The sequence below is a fragment of the Equus quagga genome, chromosome 11 (assembly GCF_021613505.1).
Source record: "Equus quagga isolate Etosha38 chromosome 11, UCLA_HA_Equagga_1.0, whole genome shotgun sequence".
Lineage (NCBI taxonomy): Eukaryota > Metazoa > Chordata > Mammalia > Perissodactyla > Equidae > Equus > Equus quagga.
Genome location: NC_060277.1, coordinates 89,927,202 through 89,945,642, shown reverse-complemented (window position 1 = coordinate 89,945,642; position 18,441 = coordinate 89,927,202). Strand labels below are relative to the sequence as shown.

Below are 18,441 nucleotides of genomic sequence, written 5' to 3'. Positions count from 1 at the left end.
AGGTAAAATAGCTTGACATGGTTTATGATATTAAAACATAAAAAACAGACTATTAAAATAAAGATAGGAAAAGAGATAAAGGCTATTCTGAAGGAGACAACAGACAAACATTCCAGGAATCTGCAATAAATTATCACAGCTGAGAACTTAATCTAGTCCTGAGCTTCTTAGTACCAGAAGGAACTATCCCACAGAGGAGAGAAAGATTTGCTTTGTAGTTCCCTTTAAAGCTGCTGCTGCTGTGTATTTAATATATCTCACAAATGTGACCCTATTATTAGACATTACAGTAAAATAAATCACCTACTTCACACTGAGATAAAGTATCTAAGATTCCACTTAGGTTGGTTCAGATAGTCAGCACGCGAGCATCTAAGGACTTAACACCCGTAGTTTCAAGAAAGAAGACTTGCAAATGAATCAACTCAGCTTTAATTTATATTTCTACCACTGAATTAATATTGTTGACCTTGATCAAGATCCCTTATTGACCGTGAATGAATGAAAATTCATTTGGATTTCCATAGCAAGAAGTCAAGCTCAGTTCTGTCCACATGCTGTTATTTAAAAGTAAAGCCTTAACAAAATGCTAAGTGCAAACAAAATTTCATTCATTAATTTACTAAATTCTCTTTTCTTCTTATACATGGTCAGTAGCGGATAGAACCTTTAAATATAAATTAAACTTATAGTCAGGTTTAAAAAAGTATTGGACAGAATTACTCAGATAATTGAATCAAAAGGAATAGAATCAAAAGGAAAGAACTTATCATTAGGTATATTTTTAACATAATTCTGAATTATTTCAGATGTTCTGTAACAATTTACTTGCTAAAAACATCTTGCAAAGGGTTTTCCATGATATACAGCACATATTTCAGCCCATAAGAATATATTACTAATAGTTTCTTCTTTGTTTTTGTGATTTTACATTTGGAGACAAAAATAAAACGAAGAAAGAGCTTTCCTTTTCTGAATTATCAGGTCAAATCACAAAGATTTAGGTAATATAAATGATGGATGGTTTCTATTAGGTTGAACCACATGACATTGCTAATATGCAACCACTTTTGATATACAAAGGCAGCAATTTTATACGATTCAACTTAATATGAAAATCAGACGAGAAGAGTACTTTTCCTGGTTTAAAATAATTTCAGATTGCAATTTCTTTATACTAAGGTTTTACTTACAAAACTTACTGAAGTTATTTGTAGCTATTAATAAGTATAATAATTAATAAAAAAAGACATTTCCACTGCAACGTATAAGATAAAAACCTTCTAAGGATAAAATGTTTAGGTGTTATGTACCTCCAGATTTAATCAACTAGGAAGTATGTTAATACAAGGTGAGAAATTCCATACTCACATGTTTAAAGCAGGTAACTGGAGCTGCTATAAAGCTATTGCTATTGATGTAGTTGCCCCAGCTGAAACCTTCCATAGAGACTGCTGCTGAAACAAAACAAAGGTAGATATATTACAATGCTTAAATCTTCATAAGAAGGCTATTACTTTAAAATGTGAAATAATATGAAATTAATTTATCACCTTTAAAGAAAGTTTTCTTTTTTTCTGTAAGGATTAAAGAACTTCTCTAGAGAAACATGAACTTTAGGATACATCATATTTGCAAACAAACAGCAGTTTGAGTCTTCTTCACACAACACGTGCTCCTTGGGACGGAGTAAGAGCTCTCCAGTTAGGAAAGGCAGAGAACAGCGGAGAGCAGAGGTGTTCAGGCTAACAAACGCTGCCATGGCTGCCTTTGTGTCTTTATTCCCACGCAGCTCTTACTGTGCACCTTGGTGACATGTCCATCCAGCATCTACCATTTAATACATTTACTGCCTTTCTCCCTGCTTACCTCTTTACCTTTGCACTCCTGTTAAGAATCTTCCATTAGAAATGGTCCTTTCTTCTTATTACTCTCTTCTCCCCAACCCCTTTGAAGCCTGCTAAATGTCCTACTTCTTTGCCAATTATCTCCACAATGCTCTCTACCATCCATGGCGTAGAGAATCAGTACATAAAAAATAAATAATAAACCAAATAAAAAACATTAATATTAAGGAGATTGCCACAAGTACTAGAACTTGTGAATGCAACTATTCTCTTCTAGAATAATTTACTGATACCAAAACCATCATCAGGAAGCCTAATGTCATAATGCGTTAACAGGGCATAGAAACAGCTTAGATAACCAGAATCCCAAATTAAAATGTCACTAATTAAAACCAGATGAATCAGTATCAAATATTTCACCTTTACTGCATTCACCCATATTACCTGCTTTAGTCTTTGCTTGATTTTGCAAGGTAGCTTGATACTGAGCATAGGCGGCTAGTTTAGCAACTAAAGGTTGTTTCTGAAGAACTTTTGCTTTCTTTGTTGGAGGCTTACCCTAAAACAAGAAGAGTTAAGTAAATAGGATTCTTTTTCATCCTCCCCGACACTGAAAACTAACTTGATTGCACACTACTCATTCTGCTTAAGTAAACATCGAGGGTTTAGAAAATTATTCAAGCGGAGGAAATACATAAAGAATTTTAACATGGGAAATCTTTTCTGGAGTTCTGCTACAATGTAGATTTCTAATATGGGTAGCAGAGCTGGCACAGACTAAAACAGCAATATGCAAATTAATATGTTAATAAAAAATTACACCCCATAAGATGTTAAAATATAGGCTGTGGTGGATACTTGATTCCTTCTTATACTAGATAAAACCAGTGGTTATTCACTCATGCAGGTTGCCAAGCATTGCTATTTATATGGTAAGAGAAGATAATTTAATGTTTAAAGAGCAAGTGACTGAGGTTTATACCTTTAGTGCTAATGCAAAAGATCAATGACAAAATGATCATTGGCCAAATTCAGTGTGACAAACTGCCATCCACTTGGGTACAGACCACTGCTCAGGATCTTTAGGTACTGTCTATCTGAAATATAGAAATACATCTAAGTGATGTATTTCCTTAATTTGGGGGATTTAAATAATCCTTTCAGTGCTATGTAATGATCACAATAAGTTAAATGAGAATAAGAAAAATGTGATCACTCAAGTAAAATACATTACAAAAATCAGTTACATAATGCCTTCAAAAAGTTTCTATGCCACAATACCAACAACTTAGTCAAATCATCAAATCTTCAGTCATTTTGTAGGCACTGATGTCTGTTTCAAGAAAGATGATTTTTTTTCCATATCATGAATGTTTTCAAAAAGGTCAGTTGGATTAACCAAATACATTTGGTCAAGGTATCATATGGGTTGTAATCTAAACTACAAAGCAAAGATGATGGGAACATAAAACCAAAGGGTAAATTATTTCCCCGCAAATGTTGAAAGATTCTGCCTTGATGTTAACTCAAAAGAAAACAAGGGGGGAAAAATGGATTCAATTTCTATATATAAAAAGTTGTTTATTATATTTATACTTGTTTAGAAAAAGCGTAAGTATTTTTAACTCACTTACACAAACAGTTCACAGTTTATTCTGGATAGTATGTCTTATCTATTTATAATAGCTGTTCAATTTTTAGACTGAACAAACTTTGGGACTCACCTATTTCCTAAAAATGTGGGGTGTAAAATGACAACTGGCCAATTGGGCAGAGGTGGAATGCAGTGAATCACAGTCAAATGACAGATCAACGGTGAAAGCCAGAGAAACGACAGACAGAAAGAATACGAAGGTCTCTGTACCGTTACCTGAAGTCTGGCCAAAATGCTTGCCTTCTTGGAGTTTGACGAATAACTTCTTGAACATGAAACGCTGCAGAAACGCTTTGTTTTAGAGTAAAAAGCATCTCGCACACCAACCATCCCACACATTTCGCAGGTAGCTAATTAACAAAATAAAAACATGGGCATTATGATAATATAATAACACCAATTTTTACCTAACAGTTTAATAATTTCTCCAACTGTCTAAAGGTTTTAATTTAAAAGTTTTCCTTAAGAGAAAATTTCTTCTATCTGTTACACAAATGATAAAATACCTACACAAAAATGAGAGAAAAAGACTGGTATGATGCCATGGCTAGGGGGTCCAGAAGGTCTGAAAATAGCTCAAGGTCAGAAAGACTTTAAAAAGGGTCAAAAGACACACAAATGTAAGTCAGATTCAACTAACATTTCCTAGTGCTCACCCAGCACCAGGAATTTTCATATACATCATGAGCTCTAGTGTTTGAAAGGATTATAAACAAAAGATGAAAAGAAATACAATGCCACTGAGGATTAATTCAAAGTACAGCACAAGCCTTTAAAACACTGCAAAGAGTGAAACCTAAAAAAAGCCAACTCCTGGAAAAATCCTAAGGGCAATGTGAAGATTTTCTTAAGTTATATTCAGAGGATGAGAAAAAAGGGATGGGTTCCAAGCTTGAGGTAAGTGCTCCATTATTCAGTGATGGAAGAAGGCAACAGAACTCTAACTATTATTGTGCCTCTTTGGTAAATCAGCATAATGGACAATAATCTGAAAAGCAAAATTAGAAGAACAAGGATCACAAGCTCAAAAAAGACAAACAGGTACATACCCAGCAGCAGACGGCAGAGTTATACGGTAGTTCCATTTTTAACTTTTTGTGGAATTGCCACATTGTTTTCCATAATGGCTGCACCAATTTACATTCTCACCAGGAGTGTACAAGCCTTCCCCTTTCTCCACATCCTTGCCAACACTTGTTATTTCTTGTCTTTTTGATAGGAGCCATCCTAACAGGTGTGAGGTGGTATCTCACTGTGGTTTTGATTTGCATTTCCCTGATTACTAGTGATGCTGAGCACCTTTTCATGTACCTAATGGCCATTTTTATATCTCTTTTGGAAAAATGTCTATTCAGGTCCTTTGCCCATTTTTTAATTGGGTTATTTACTTATTTGCTATCGAGTTAAATGAGTTCTTTATCTATTTTATTAATCCCTTATCAGATATAAGGTTTGCAAATATTTTCTCCCATTCTGTCGGTTGCCTTTTCAATTTGGTGACTGTTTCCTTTGTTGGGAAGAAACTCTTTAGTTTGATGTAGTCCCTCTCTTTATTTTAGCTTTTGTTCCCTGTACTTTTGGTGTCTTACCCCAAAAGTCGTTGCCAAAACCAATGTTAAGGAGCTTTTCCCCTATGTCTTCCTGGGGGGTTTTTACAGTTTCAGGTCTTAAGTCTTTAATTTGAGTTAATTTTTGTGAGCGATGTAAGATAGTGGTCCAGTTTCATTCTTTTGCATGTGGATGTCCAATTTTCCAAACACGATTCATTGAAGAGACTATCCTTTCCCCATGTGTGTTCTTGGTGCCCTCGTCAAAAATTATTTGACTGTATGGGGGCAGGCCCTGTGGCCAAACGGTTAAGTTTGCGCGCTCAGCTTCGATGGCCCAGGGTTTCACCGGTTTGGATCCTGGGTGTGGACATGGCACCACTCATCAGGCCATGCTGAGGCGGCATCCCACATGCCACAACTAGAAGGACCCACAACTAAAATATGCAACTAGGTACTGGGGGGATGGGGAGAAAAAGGAAAAATTAAAAAAAAAATCTTCAAAAAAAAAAATTAGTTGACTGTAAATCAGTACCTCGAAGAGATTAGCTGCACTCTCATGTTCAATGCAGCATTATTCACAATAACCAAGATAAGGAAACATCCTAAATGCCCTTTGATGGATGAGTGGGTAAGAAAATGTGGTAATCAGGGCCGGGCCCGTGGCGAAGTGGTTAAATTCACGTGCTAAGCTTCGGGGACCCAGGGTCTCACTGGTTCGAATCCTGGGCGTGGACGTGGCACTGCTCATCAAGCCATGCTGAGGCGGCATCCCACATACCACAACTAGAAGGACCCACAACTAAAAATACACAACTATGTACTGGGGGGCTTTGGGAGAAAAAATAAAATCTTTAAAAAAAAAAAGAAAAAGCATTCTCATTCTTTAAAAATAAATAAATAAAATAAAATGTGGTAATACATATATATGGTATATATTTATATATATAATAGAATATTATTCATTATAGAATATTCTTCAGCCGTAAGAAAAAGAAGGAAATCCTGTCATTTCTGACAACATGGATGAACCTGGAGGGCCTTATGCTAAGTGAAATAAGCCAGACAGAGAAAGAGAAACAGTGTATGGTATCACTTACATGTGAAATCTTAAAAAAAAAAAAAGCCTATTTCACAGAATGGTGGTTGCCAGAGGTTGGGAAGAGGGGGAAATGGGAGATGTAGGTCAAAGGGTACAAATCTTCAGTGATCAAAAGAGTAAGCTGTGAGGATCTAATGTACAGCATGTGACTACAGTTGATAATATGGTATTTTATACTTGAAAGTGGCTGAGAGTAAATCTTAAGTGCTCACACCACACACACAGTTAACTATGTGAGGTGATGGATGTGTTAATTATCTTGATCTTGGTAATCATTCCACAATATATACATACATCAAATCACCACATTGTATACTTTGAATATATACCATTATATCTGTCAATTGTTCTTCAATAGAGTTGGAAAAAAAGATAAACAGAAATAGAGTTGGAAAAAAAAATAATATAGCAAACAACTGTCTGAGTGGGTTCAAATCTCCACGCAAATGGGTAACACTGGAGGGACTTGTAGTTTAACCAGTACTTATACATCTATGAGAAATCACGGAAAAGATAAGGTGCCAGGAGATTAGGGAGGAACAAAGGGTGTCTAAGGTGGAAAAAGCGGAATGGTTCTCTGTTGTAAAATTCTACAACACATTATTAAAAAGGTTTGTGATCATCTTGGTAAAACAACTGTGCTCCCAAGGGAACAGAGTATCTTTGCCAAGAATTATACCTGTCAAACTAGAGCTCATGACTAGGATGTGAACTCCATCAGGGCAGGGACTTTATTCTGTATCGTTCATCTCTATCTCTAGTATATGAAACAGAGTCTGGCACATATAAAACTTTAATAACCTTATTTCCTTTTGAGATAAGAATCCCAGACTAGGGAGTTATAACCACATCATGGCAAGCTATCTATTAGTAGGAGTTAACACACTTGATACAATCTCTCATGTAGCTTTGTCAATAAAGGGCTGAGAAGTTTAAGCTGAAGTAGAAGACACTTAGGTAGGTTTTAACTGGTTGGATGACCACCCCTAGTGGGTCCTGATAAATGAAGTCAAGTTTTTTGATATGGTCTGTACCAGGCCCTGTGCTACTTAACTTAAAAGTCTAGAACAAGACCTACAGGGCATTATTATCGATGACACAGCATTCAATATTAGATGACAGAATTAAGAATCAAAAATTTCTAAGACCAAAATTTATTAAGAAAAAGGTTACATGGGGATCTTTAAAATCTTACACCTTGGGTTTAAAAAATCAACTGCAAAAGCCTAAGATTAGTTTAAATTGGTTTAGTTTGTGTGGTAAAGATCAAAAGGTTTCAGTTATTTGCAAATTCAGTATTAGTTTCAAAAAAGCTAAAGCAATTTTGCTGGTATGAACGGAAACACAATGTCCTGAAACAGGGAGATACAGGCTGAGCTGCCCCGTGCCCTCATCACACAGCGGGGCCACCCCTTTGCCTGAGGTCTTTTCCAGGACGTGGGACTTTCAATCCTAAAACCAGGACAGTCTCAGGCAAATCAGGACAAGGTGTCACCCTACACCATACAATCTGAAGTATCCCCAGAAGAAAGTGAGCAGGATGTTGAGGAATTAAATCACTGTGATACTGTGAGAAATGGCTGAAGCAACTAGGGTTACTAATGTACCCACGACACAAACTAGAACTAAGCATTCTAGTGTGAAGAGAAGAGATGTCATTGTAACGAGGACTGGAATTATTCTAATAATTCAAAGGGCAAAATTAAGACCAAAAGACAAAAGAGCAAGGATAATTTTGGTTCGATATAAAGAATATTCTGGTAATGAGAGATACCCTACCACACTGGCAATATTAAACAGAACCCTCTTAGGAGGAATTGTTACGGAGGAGACCTACCTTGACAGTCTCTTCCAACTCTGTAAGTCTACCATCCTACATGCTTTAAGTTGCATAGGGATTTATTAACCAACTACACAATTTAAGTCCACATTAAGTTTCTAAACAGCCTTTTGTTTTCATCTCATTCTACTTGCTTTCCACCAGAGGTAGTAGGTAGGCAAAATAAAGAGATCCAACACAAACCCAGTGATCTGATCTAGACCCACAAGTTTCAGACTGTGTTTCTGCAAACTGCCCTCTAAAAATTCTTAGGAAGGGAAATGAGAGAAGAAACGGAATCAAACACACTCTCAAAGATAAAGCTGCATGACAGGTGAAGGCTGTTCCCCTGACGGCAGAAGTGTTTCTACTCACCCATGCCAGACTTGCCATCTGGGTAAGTGTAGACTTGTCCATTGTTTTTGATAATTGGGAGATTAGAAGGTAAAGGAGCAACTTCTTCTTCACTCTCCTCAGAGCTGGAGCTGCTACTTGTGTCCTCACTGCAGCTGTCATAACCGTCAAACATCCCGAACGAGTCTCTTCTCCTCCTTCCGGACTGTGAAGAAGGTTCAGTCTTAAAAGTAGAAGAAGTCAATAATACATGACACAGCACTCATACACACCCCCAAAAGACCTTAGTTGGAATGTCGGCACGTGAGATTTGAAAAACGAAAATCTAGCCCTGAGAAATAATAATTTTATTTTATAAAGAAAAGCTAAATGTCTGTGTCAAAATGGAGCCCTCCACTTTGGTGAGGAACAAATCTATTAGCTACTGTGTTAGCTAAAAAGAACAATGATGATGGCAAGAATACCGAATGGGAATCAGCACATCATCATGTAATTCAAGTTTTGCCATAAACTAGGCGTGTCACCTATGGACAGCTAATCTTCGACAAAGGAGCAGAGGGCCTACAATGGAGAAAAGAAAGTCTCTTCAACAAATGGTGCTGGGAAAACTGGACAGCCACATGCAAAAGATTGAAAATTGACCAGTCTTTTTCATCACACACCAAAATAAACTCAAAATGGATCAAAGACCTAAAGATTAGGCCTGAGACAATAAGTCTTTTGGAAGAGAATATAGGCAGTACACTCTTTGACATCAGTTTCAAAAGAATCTTTTCGGACACTGTAACTCCTCAGTTGAGGGAAACAATAGAAAGAATAAACAAATGGGACTTCATCAGACTAAAGAGCTTCTTCAAGGCAAGGGAAAACAGGATTGAAACAAAAAAACAGCTCACTAATTGGGTAAAAATATTTACAAGCCACTTATCCGACAAAGGGTTAATCTCCATAATATACAAAGAACTCACACTGCTTAACAACAAAAAAACAAACAACCCGATCAAAAAATGGGCAGAGGACATGAACAGACATTTCTCAAAAGAAGATATGAATATGGCCAATAGACACATGAAAAGATGTTCATCATCGCTAATCATCAGGGAAATGCAAATCAAAACTACACTAAGATATCACCTTACACCCGTTAGATTGGCAAAAACATCCAAAACCAAGAGTGACAAATGTTGGAGAGGTTGTGGAGAAAAAGGAACCCTCATACACTGTTGGTGGGAATGCAAACTGGTACAGCCACTATGGAAAACAGTATGGAGATTTCTCAAAAAGTTAAAAATAGAAATACCCTATGACCCAGCCATCCCATTACTGGGTATCTATCCTAAGAACCTGATATCAGAAATCTCAAGAGTCCGTTGCACCCCTATGTTCATCGCAGCATTATTTACAATAGCCAAGACGTGGAACCAACCTACATGCCCAGCAACTGATGATTGGATAAAGAAGATGTGGTATATATACACAATGGAATACTACTCAGCCATAAAAAAAGACAAAATTGGCCCATTCACAACAACGTGGATGGACCTCGAGGGTATTATGTTAAGCGAAATAAGCCAGTCAGAGAAAGACAAACTCTATATGACTCCACTCATAGGTGGAAATTAGTATACGGATAAGGAGATCTGATTGGTGGTTACCAGGGAAAAGGGGGGGTGGGGGGAGGGCACAGAGGGGGAAGTGGTGTACCCACAACATGACTAACAAAAATGTACAACTGAAATCTCACAAGGTTGTAATCTATCATAACATTAATAAAAAAAAAAAAAAAAAACTAGGCGTGTCACTTCTCTATAAAAAGTTTAGATAATAGGATTTCTTTTTTTAAAAAACTGTGTTGTAGGGCCGGCCCTGTGGCCAAGCGGTTAAGTTCGTGCGCTCCTCTTTGGTGGCCCAGGGTTTCGCCGGTTCGGATCCTGGGTGCAGACATGGCACTGCTCATCAGACCACGCTGAGGCAGCATCCCACATACCACAACTAGAAGGACCCACAACTAAAAACACCCAACTATGCACTGGGGGGCTTCGGGAGAAAAAGGAAAAATAAAAAACAAAGAACAAAAACAAACAAAAAACCTGTGTGGAGGGGCCAGCCTGGCGGCCTAGTAGTTAAGTTTGCAGGCTCAGCTTTGGCAGCTTGGGGTTCACAGGTTTGGATCCTGGGCGTGGACCTACACACTGCTCATTAAGCCATGCTGTGGTGGCATCTCATGTACAAAACAGAGGAAGACTGGCACAGATGTTAGCTCAGCAACAATCTTCCTTAAGCAAAAAGAGGAAGATAGGCAATGCTGCCACAGCATGGCTGACGAGTGGTGTAGGTCCATGTCCGGGATCCAAACCTGGAAACCTGGGCTGCCAAAGTGGAGCACACTGAACTTAACCACGGGGCCAACCCCCTCATTTTTCTCCTTTAACATCAACAATGGTTAAAAAAAAACCAATTATCTCAAGCTAAACATTATTTCCTTTTCAAAGGAAAGGCACAAAGAAACGATATCATCTTCAGTGAATGCTACTTATTAATGCTCCTCTAAAAGATGTTTCCTCACTCAAGTCACAAAAAAACTGCAAACTAATATTGCCACCCCAACCTTTTCTGAAACAAACTCCAAAACTTCAAGTTTAGTGAGGAAAGTCAACAGAAAGTAAGAGACCACAAAGAGAAAAAAACCAGAATGTGTGAAATGAAAAAAAAAAAAAATCAAACCATCAGTAAACAGACAGTGAGATAGAGTGAAAACTATTAACCAAAAAAATCTTTAGAGTTTGTCACCTCTCCTTATTCTTTTCCTTCAGTTAACATTCTTTTTGTATCATCTTACACTTTATGCATAATTTCTTTTCTGGCTAGTTTAACTTCTTAACATGACCAGTGAGAGAGCTGAAATCTGTTGTCCAAAGTTTGATGAGACACAACCATGCAGATGAGTCTCTTAGTATTGAATAAACTGTCATTTTCAGATATGCCAGTAATTGAACATTTGCATTGAGACAGGAAACTGATTTTCACTTCTATCAGGTATCATTATGAAAGTAACAAAATGGGTTTCTTAATCCACACAACAGAAATATCATATACCCAAATGAATACTGTTCTTTCTTTTTTTCCCCTAAGCTAACATCTATGCCAATCTTTTTTTTCCCTTCCACCCCCACAAAACCCCAGTACATCGCTGAGTATAGTTGTAAATTCTTCTGGTTCTTCTATGTGAGCTGCCACCACAGGATGGCTACTGACAGACGAGTGGTGTAACAGTTCTGTGCCTGGGAGCCAATCCCAGGCCACTGAAGCAGAGCGCACTGACTCTAACTGCTAGGCATCAGGGCTGGCTCAATACTGTTACTTTAAGAAGTTCCCTGGGGGCCAGCCCAGTGGCACAGCGGTTAAATTTGCACGTTCCGCTTTGGCGGCCCGGGGTTCACCAGTTCAGATCCTGGGTGCAGACCTATGCACCACTTGGCAAGCCATGCTGTGGCAGGCGTCCCACATATAAAGTAGAGGAAAATGGGGACAGACATTAGCTCCGGGCTAATCTTCCTTAAAAAAAAAAAAGAAGTCCCCTTGGGAGGCTGTACACATGTTCTAATAATATTGCCACAACCTCCAACTTTCTTTCAGAGCTCTCCTTTAGACCCAATTTTAAAAAGAAAAACCTACTGTTTGTGATCACTTAGAATTATTCTCCCGTCCCCCAACAGTTTTCCCTAGCTAATTTAGCAGATTTAGTTCTGAGTAACTTCCTGGTATTTCTATAAACCAAACGTATCTTCAAAGAATCAAAATTTGCTACCACCAGGAGATTTCGAAAGAATAAATAAGACTCTGAAGGCAATTGGAAAGGAAAAGCCTAACAACGCTCTGAACTGGTAAGGTGGGAGGGAATGGGACAGTCCTGGGTCAGATGAAGTGTGGTGCTAAGGACACGGAAGTCTGACAGGCTTAGGTTTGAGACCCAGCTTTGCCATCTAGTACCTGTGAACTTGGGCACCTTAGGATTTTCCTCTCTTCTTCATTCACATTCCCCAACTCTTTATCAAGCATCTGTGTGTCTCACAGTAACGAGGCTATGACAGAGAGGCATACAGAGCAGACAAGATCCACGGTTCTCAAAGGTTACAGCCTACTGGCGGGAGAAATTCAAGCAATGCCACCTGATGACAGAGTAAATAACTAAGCCTGGGTAGTCAACTGAGATTGAGTGGTGAGGAAAGACCCTGAGGACAAAAAAGGCAGCCACTTGAATATTCTAGGCAAAAGAAAGAGCAAGACAAAGACTTCCAGGCTGGAATACACTTGGTGCATTGAAAGGTGGGAGATGAGGCTGGAGGAGGATGCAATGACCAGATCACAAAGGGCCCTTGAAAGCCAGAGTAAAGAACTCACGTATTTTTCTCCCTGAGGGTAATGGAAAGACAGTATGAAATATTTATCACAGTGCCTGGAATACATACTTAAACACTGGCTAGCCTTCTAAGTTCTAACAAATTCATACAGCCCACCTCCATGCAAAGATGATCTTTTATACCCATAGTTTTCATACAAGTTTGTCCACTTTACAGGCAGCTTGGTTAGCAGCTAATGACATATTCATTGACCCTTAAATGTCAGTGTAAAATATCTTATTCTGACTCTACTTGTCACGGAATATAATTTTGAAATTTCAGGGGGTTAATTATTATGAACATTCTGGTTTCATTAGAGGCTGTTTCCATTAACACTGGGAAATTTTCTTTACTTCAAGGCCTCTTTGAACCTTTTCCAATCATGTTCAAGGAAAATTGTTCTAGAGAAATGTTCTCTGACCTTTTCCACAGTTTCAGCACACAGAAAATGATCATCATACAATGTAACGCGAATAAGCCCCTGGATGCACCCAGCCTGAGGCCTCTGACTGTCCCAAGTATCGCAGGAATGAATATCTTGACATACACACAATGCAGGACACACTAGTTGGGACGCTGTGTTCTACTTGGGGAATATTGTTCCTTAAGTATTTTTTCTTAGATTAGGATGGAATACTTGTGAACTACACATATGAAGTGTAATCACTTTATCCTATGTAAAACTTACCATTTATTTACTGTAGGGGAACTTAACTGGAAACTCCTGCATCAGACCAAAACCTCTAAGGGGGCTGCAACTTCAACAAAATTTGCAAAGTGGGTGGGAAAAAAATTTGGACTACAAGCCAAGAGGATGACCTACAAGGGAGCCTTTTCTGCCCATGCTCTGGGTGGAGAGGCTTCTCTGAGATTTTGTAATCACAGGCCTGTCCTCCTGAGGGTGTCTCAGGTTATAACTTACCCTACCCTAGATGGTCAGGAAATCCCCCTAGGCCACTAGTGCTCCTTGCCACCAGCAAAAGCAATCCTAAACCATTTCAAGAAATAATCACCTACAATTCAGGGCTTTCAGTATTGCCACAGATTTTATCAAATATGAGGGCCCAATCAAATGTCAAACACACAATAAGCAATCCACCACAAGCCAAGTGTCAGCAGAAATAGATGAGGAATTCCAAATAGTTAGGTACCAGACTTGTGAGAGACAGAATATAAAATAACCATTCAAGAACCGATTAAAAAGAAAAATATTACTGAAAAATGAGCAAAGGAATATAAAGCAATCAGGCAGATTTGAAAAGAACCAAATAAAACTTTTGTAAATGAGAAATACCGGGGGCCGGCCCCATGGCTGAGTGGTTAAATTTGTGTGCTCTGCCCTTGGTGGCCCAAGGTTTTGCTGGTTTGGACCCTGGGCGAGGACCTAGCACCGCTCACCAAGTCATGCTGAGGCGGCGTCCCACATAGCAGAGCCAGAAGGACCTACAGCTAGAATATACAACTATGTACTGGGGGGCTTTGGGGAGAAGAAGAAGAAAAGAAAGAAAAGATTCGCAACAGATGTTAGCTCAGGGCCAATCTTTATTAAAAAAAACAAAAGAAAAACATAACTGCTGTAAGTAAAAAGAACAAACTCAAAACACCTCAATGGATGGGACGAACAGCAGATGAGACATGGCTAAAAAAGAACTGGGAAAATGAAAGATACACATTAAGAAAATACCCAAACACAGCAAAGGAAAACAGAAACATGGAAAATAAGAGGTTAAAAGAGCAGAGACAGTGAAGATCTAATAAATGTCTGATACACATTCTCAAAGGAGAACATGGAGAACTGAGACAGGTAAAGCTGAACGAGATACCGGCTGAGAGCTTTACACAAATAATGAAAACACGAATTCACAGATAGACCTACAATACATATTAAGCACAACAAAAACATATCCACACCTAAAGAGATCTCAGTAAAAGTGCAGAACACCAGAGAGAAGATTTAAAAACCAACCAGCCACCACAGTGAATCTCACTAGTCACCACGCCCAACTCAGGCACATTCAGTCCCATCACCTGCTTAGTCACTAACCATTTAATATGAACAGACAGGCAAGGATCACTAATCATTTGAGAATGGCCTCTAAGAATGGGAAAGACCAAAAATGAATCTTCAGGAAAGAACAATCTAAAGGAAACAGAAACAATGCAGGGAACAAAAGGAAACTTCAAAAAATGAAATTAATTCTTCAGAGATATAAGAGTGGAATATTATCAGTGAACAAGATAGATCTTGGAATTTAAAAACAGAAGAGGCAAACAATAAATTCAATAAATGGATAGTAAAATCAAGGAAATCGTTCAAAAAACACATGTGTGTGTATACATGAGACAGAAAGCTAGATAATAAAAGAGGAAAGATATGAGTTAAAACCAGAAGATCCAAAATCCAAAGAACAGAGATATTCAAGAAAGAGAAAAAAGATGTGGAAAAATTATATAAAGGAATGAAAAAACAACAAAAACTCCAGGAGCAAAAGAAAGAGTTTCTATATTGAGACACCATGTAAGCCCAGCGCAATGATTAAAAAAAAAACACACACACACAACCTATACTGAGATACATCATTATAAAAATGCCAGAACTCATTGGCAATAGATGTTAGCTGAGGGCCAATCTTCCTTACCAAGAAAACCCACAAAAAACAAAAACAAAACTACAGAACAATATTCCTCATGAATACAGGATGCATATATTCTTAAAATTTTAGCAAACTGAATTGGACAACATATAAAAAGAATAAGATAGTATTGCCAAGTGGGTTTATCCCAGGAATGTAAAGCTAATTTAACATTTCAAAAGTAATAAATTCACCATATTAACATAATAAAAAAGAAGTCATATGACCATTGTAAGAGATGTATAAAAAAGCATTTGACAAAATCCAACATCTATTCCTGATAAAAACCCTCAGCAAACTAGGAATAGAAGAGAACTTCCTCACCTGATAAAGAGCATTTAGAAAAATCCTAAAGCTAGTATCATATTGGTGAAAACCTGGATGTTTTCCCTCTAAGACTGGGAAAAAGATGAGTATATCTGCCTTTGTCACTTTTATTCAACATTATAATAGAGGTTCTAGCCTGTGCAATAAGGCAAGAAAAAGAAATAAAGGAATCCAGATTGGAAACAAAGGAAGAAATAAATCTTTATTCCCAGACAACATGACTGTCTATGTAGAAAATCTGATGGAATATACAATAAAGCTACCTGGGCTAACAAGTGAGTTTAGCAAGGATGTAGGACACAGTAAATAATATTACAAAATTAGTTGTATTTCTATATACTAGCAACAACCAACCAGAAAATGAAATTTTAAAAAATACCATTAAAAAATATGAAATAATTAGGAATAAATCTGGCAAAAGATGTGCAAGACCAATACCTTGAAAACTACTAAATGCTACTGAAAAACTAAAGAAAGATCTAAATAAATGGAGAGATGTACAGAAGAACCAATATTGTTGGATCAAAAGAATCAATATTGTTAAGTGCCAATTCTTCCCAAATTGATTTATAGATTCAACATAATCTAATCAAAATCACAGATTTTCTTTTTTGGTAGCAATTGACAAGCTGATTCTAAAATTGATATGGGACTGCAAACGACCTAGAATAGCCAAAACAAATTTGAAAAAAAAAACAAAGCTGCAAGACTTAACATTTCCTGACTCCAAGACATATAAGGAAGCTACACTAATCAAGGCAGTGGGATTTTGACATAAAGATAGACAAACAGATCAATCAGAACAGAACAGAGTCCAGAAATATACCCACAGGTATGTGGGTCAATTGATTTTTGACAAGGGTAAAAAAATCCAGTAGAGAAAACAGTCTTTCAATGAAAAGGTGCTGAAACAAGTAGATAAACACGTGTAAAAAAAAACAAACAGAATTTTGGCCCATACTTCACATCATACACAAAAATTAACTCAAAATGGATCACAGACCTAAACGTAAGAGCGAAAACTTCTAGAAAAAAAACTGGAGAAAATCTTCATGATCTTAGGTTAGGCATAAAGTTTTTAGATATGACATGAAAAGTATGATCCAGAAAAGAAAAAAATTGATAAACTAGACTTCATCAAAATCAAAATCTTCTAGTTTCTGAAAGACACTATTAAGAGAAAAAGACAAACCACAGACTGGAAAACAATATTTGCAAATCATATATCTAATAAAGGATTTGTATCTAGGATATATAAAGAACTATCAAAACTCAGTAACTGAAACAACCTAATTATAAAAGAAAACAGGTGGGCCGGCCTGGTGGCACAGTGGTTAAGTTTGCACGTTCCGCTTTGGCAGCCCGGGGTTCATCAGTTCGGATCCCGGGTGCGGACATGGCACCGCTTGGGAAGCCATGCTGTGGTAGGCGTCCCACATATAAAGTAGAGGAAGATGGGCATGGATGTTAGCTCAGGGCCAGTCTTCCTCAGCAAAAAGAGGAGGAGTGGCAGCAGATGTTAGCTCAGGCCTATCTTCCTCAAAAGAAAAAAAAAAAAAGGAAAAAGATCTAAACAGACAATTCACATAGGAGATATATGGATGGGAAATAAGGACATGAAAAGAGGTTTAACACCATTAGTCATTAGGAAAATACAAATTAAAATCACGAGATACTCTTACACATCTATTAGAATGGTTAAAATTTTAAAAAAATCCTGTGTAGCAAATGGAACCTTCATACGATGCAGACGGAAATGCGAAATGGTACAAGCACTTTGGAAAACAGGCAGTTTCTTAAAATGTTAAATATACACAATTTACCACCCATTCCACTCCTAGGTATTTATCTAAGAGAAATGAAATAGTATAATTTCTATACAGAGCCATATATATGATCATTAATAGCTCAAAACTGAAAACAACTCAAATGTCCATCAACAAGTGAATGAATAAACAAATTGTGGTGTATCCATACGATTCCATTTTGCTACTCAACAATAAAAGGAATGAATTATTGATACACACAACATGGATGTATCTCAAAATAATTATGCTGAGTGAAAACCAGAGTAAAATAAAGAGCACATGCTGTATGACTCTATTTATATAAAATTTTAGAAAATGTAAACTAATGTTAGTGACAGAAAACAGATCAGTAGTTCTCTGGGGAAGGGTTGGGGACCAGGGGTGGGAAAGAGAGGTTGTAAGGGGGCATGAGGAAATGTTCAGTGATGTTCTTTATCATGATTGTGGTGATGGTCTCAGGAGTGTACACTTGTCAAAACTTATTAAATTGTACACTTTAAAGATGTATAGTTCTAATTTTCTGTCAACTTTACTTCAATAAATCTGTTTAAAAAATCTATATCCAGTCAAACTATCAACCAAGCGCAATGGTAGAATATAGATATTTTTAGATATGCCAGGACTCAAAAAACTTAGCTCCTAAATTCACTTTTTCTCAGGAAATCACTGGAAGATATGCTTCATTATAACATCAAAGTAACGAAGAAAGAGGAAGATCCCACACAGGAGAGAGGTGAAGGGCATTTCTAAGACAATGAGAAAGGGATGTTCTAGGGTGACAGCTGTACAGGAGGCCTGGAAAACCAGAAAACCAGATTATCTTAAAGAAGGCGGATGGAGGATGGCTCTGGAGGGGCTCCCGGTAAAAACTGAACCTTTGTATTTGACACAGTTTGTTGGAGCGTTTGGGGAAAAAAAGCAACGGACACTTCTAATATTAACTAAATAAA

At 37.5% G+C, this 18,441-nt stretch overlaps 1 protein-coding gene across 12 annotated transcripts in view; it reads right to left on the bottom strand.

Moving 5' to 3' along the window:
- The window catches only part of MBTD1 (mbt domain containing 1), a 69,229-nt gene that overhangs the window by 29,861 nt on the left and 20,927 nt on the right, over positions 1-18,441 (bottom strand). For 7 of the 12 annotated variants that reach the window (XR_006890791.1, XM_046677239.1, XM_046677237.1 and 4 more), the window contains 4 exons: positions 8,345-8,546; positions 3,712-3,851; positions 2,292-2,406; positions 1,372-1,457 (listed from right to left, as the gene is read on the bottom strand). Coding sequence is in view for 11 of the 12 variants with exons in the window: in XM_046677229.1 (XP_046533185.1) it covers positions 1,372-1,457; positions 2,292-2,406; positions 3,712-3,851; positions 8,345-8,546 (543 nt within the window). In the remaining variant the exon portion in view is untranslated. The remainder of the gene's footprint in view (positions 1-1,371; positions 1,458-2,291; positions 2,407-3,711; positions 3,852-8,344; positions 8,547-18,441) is intronic. The other 5 variants (XM_046677240.1, XM_046677236.1, XM_046677230.1 and 2 more) reach the window with 4 other exon arrangements.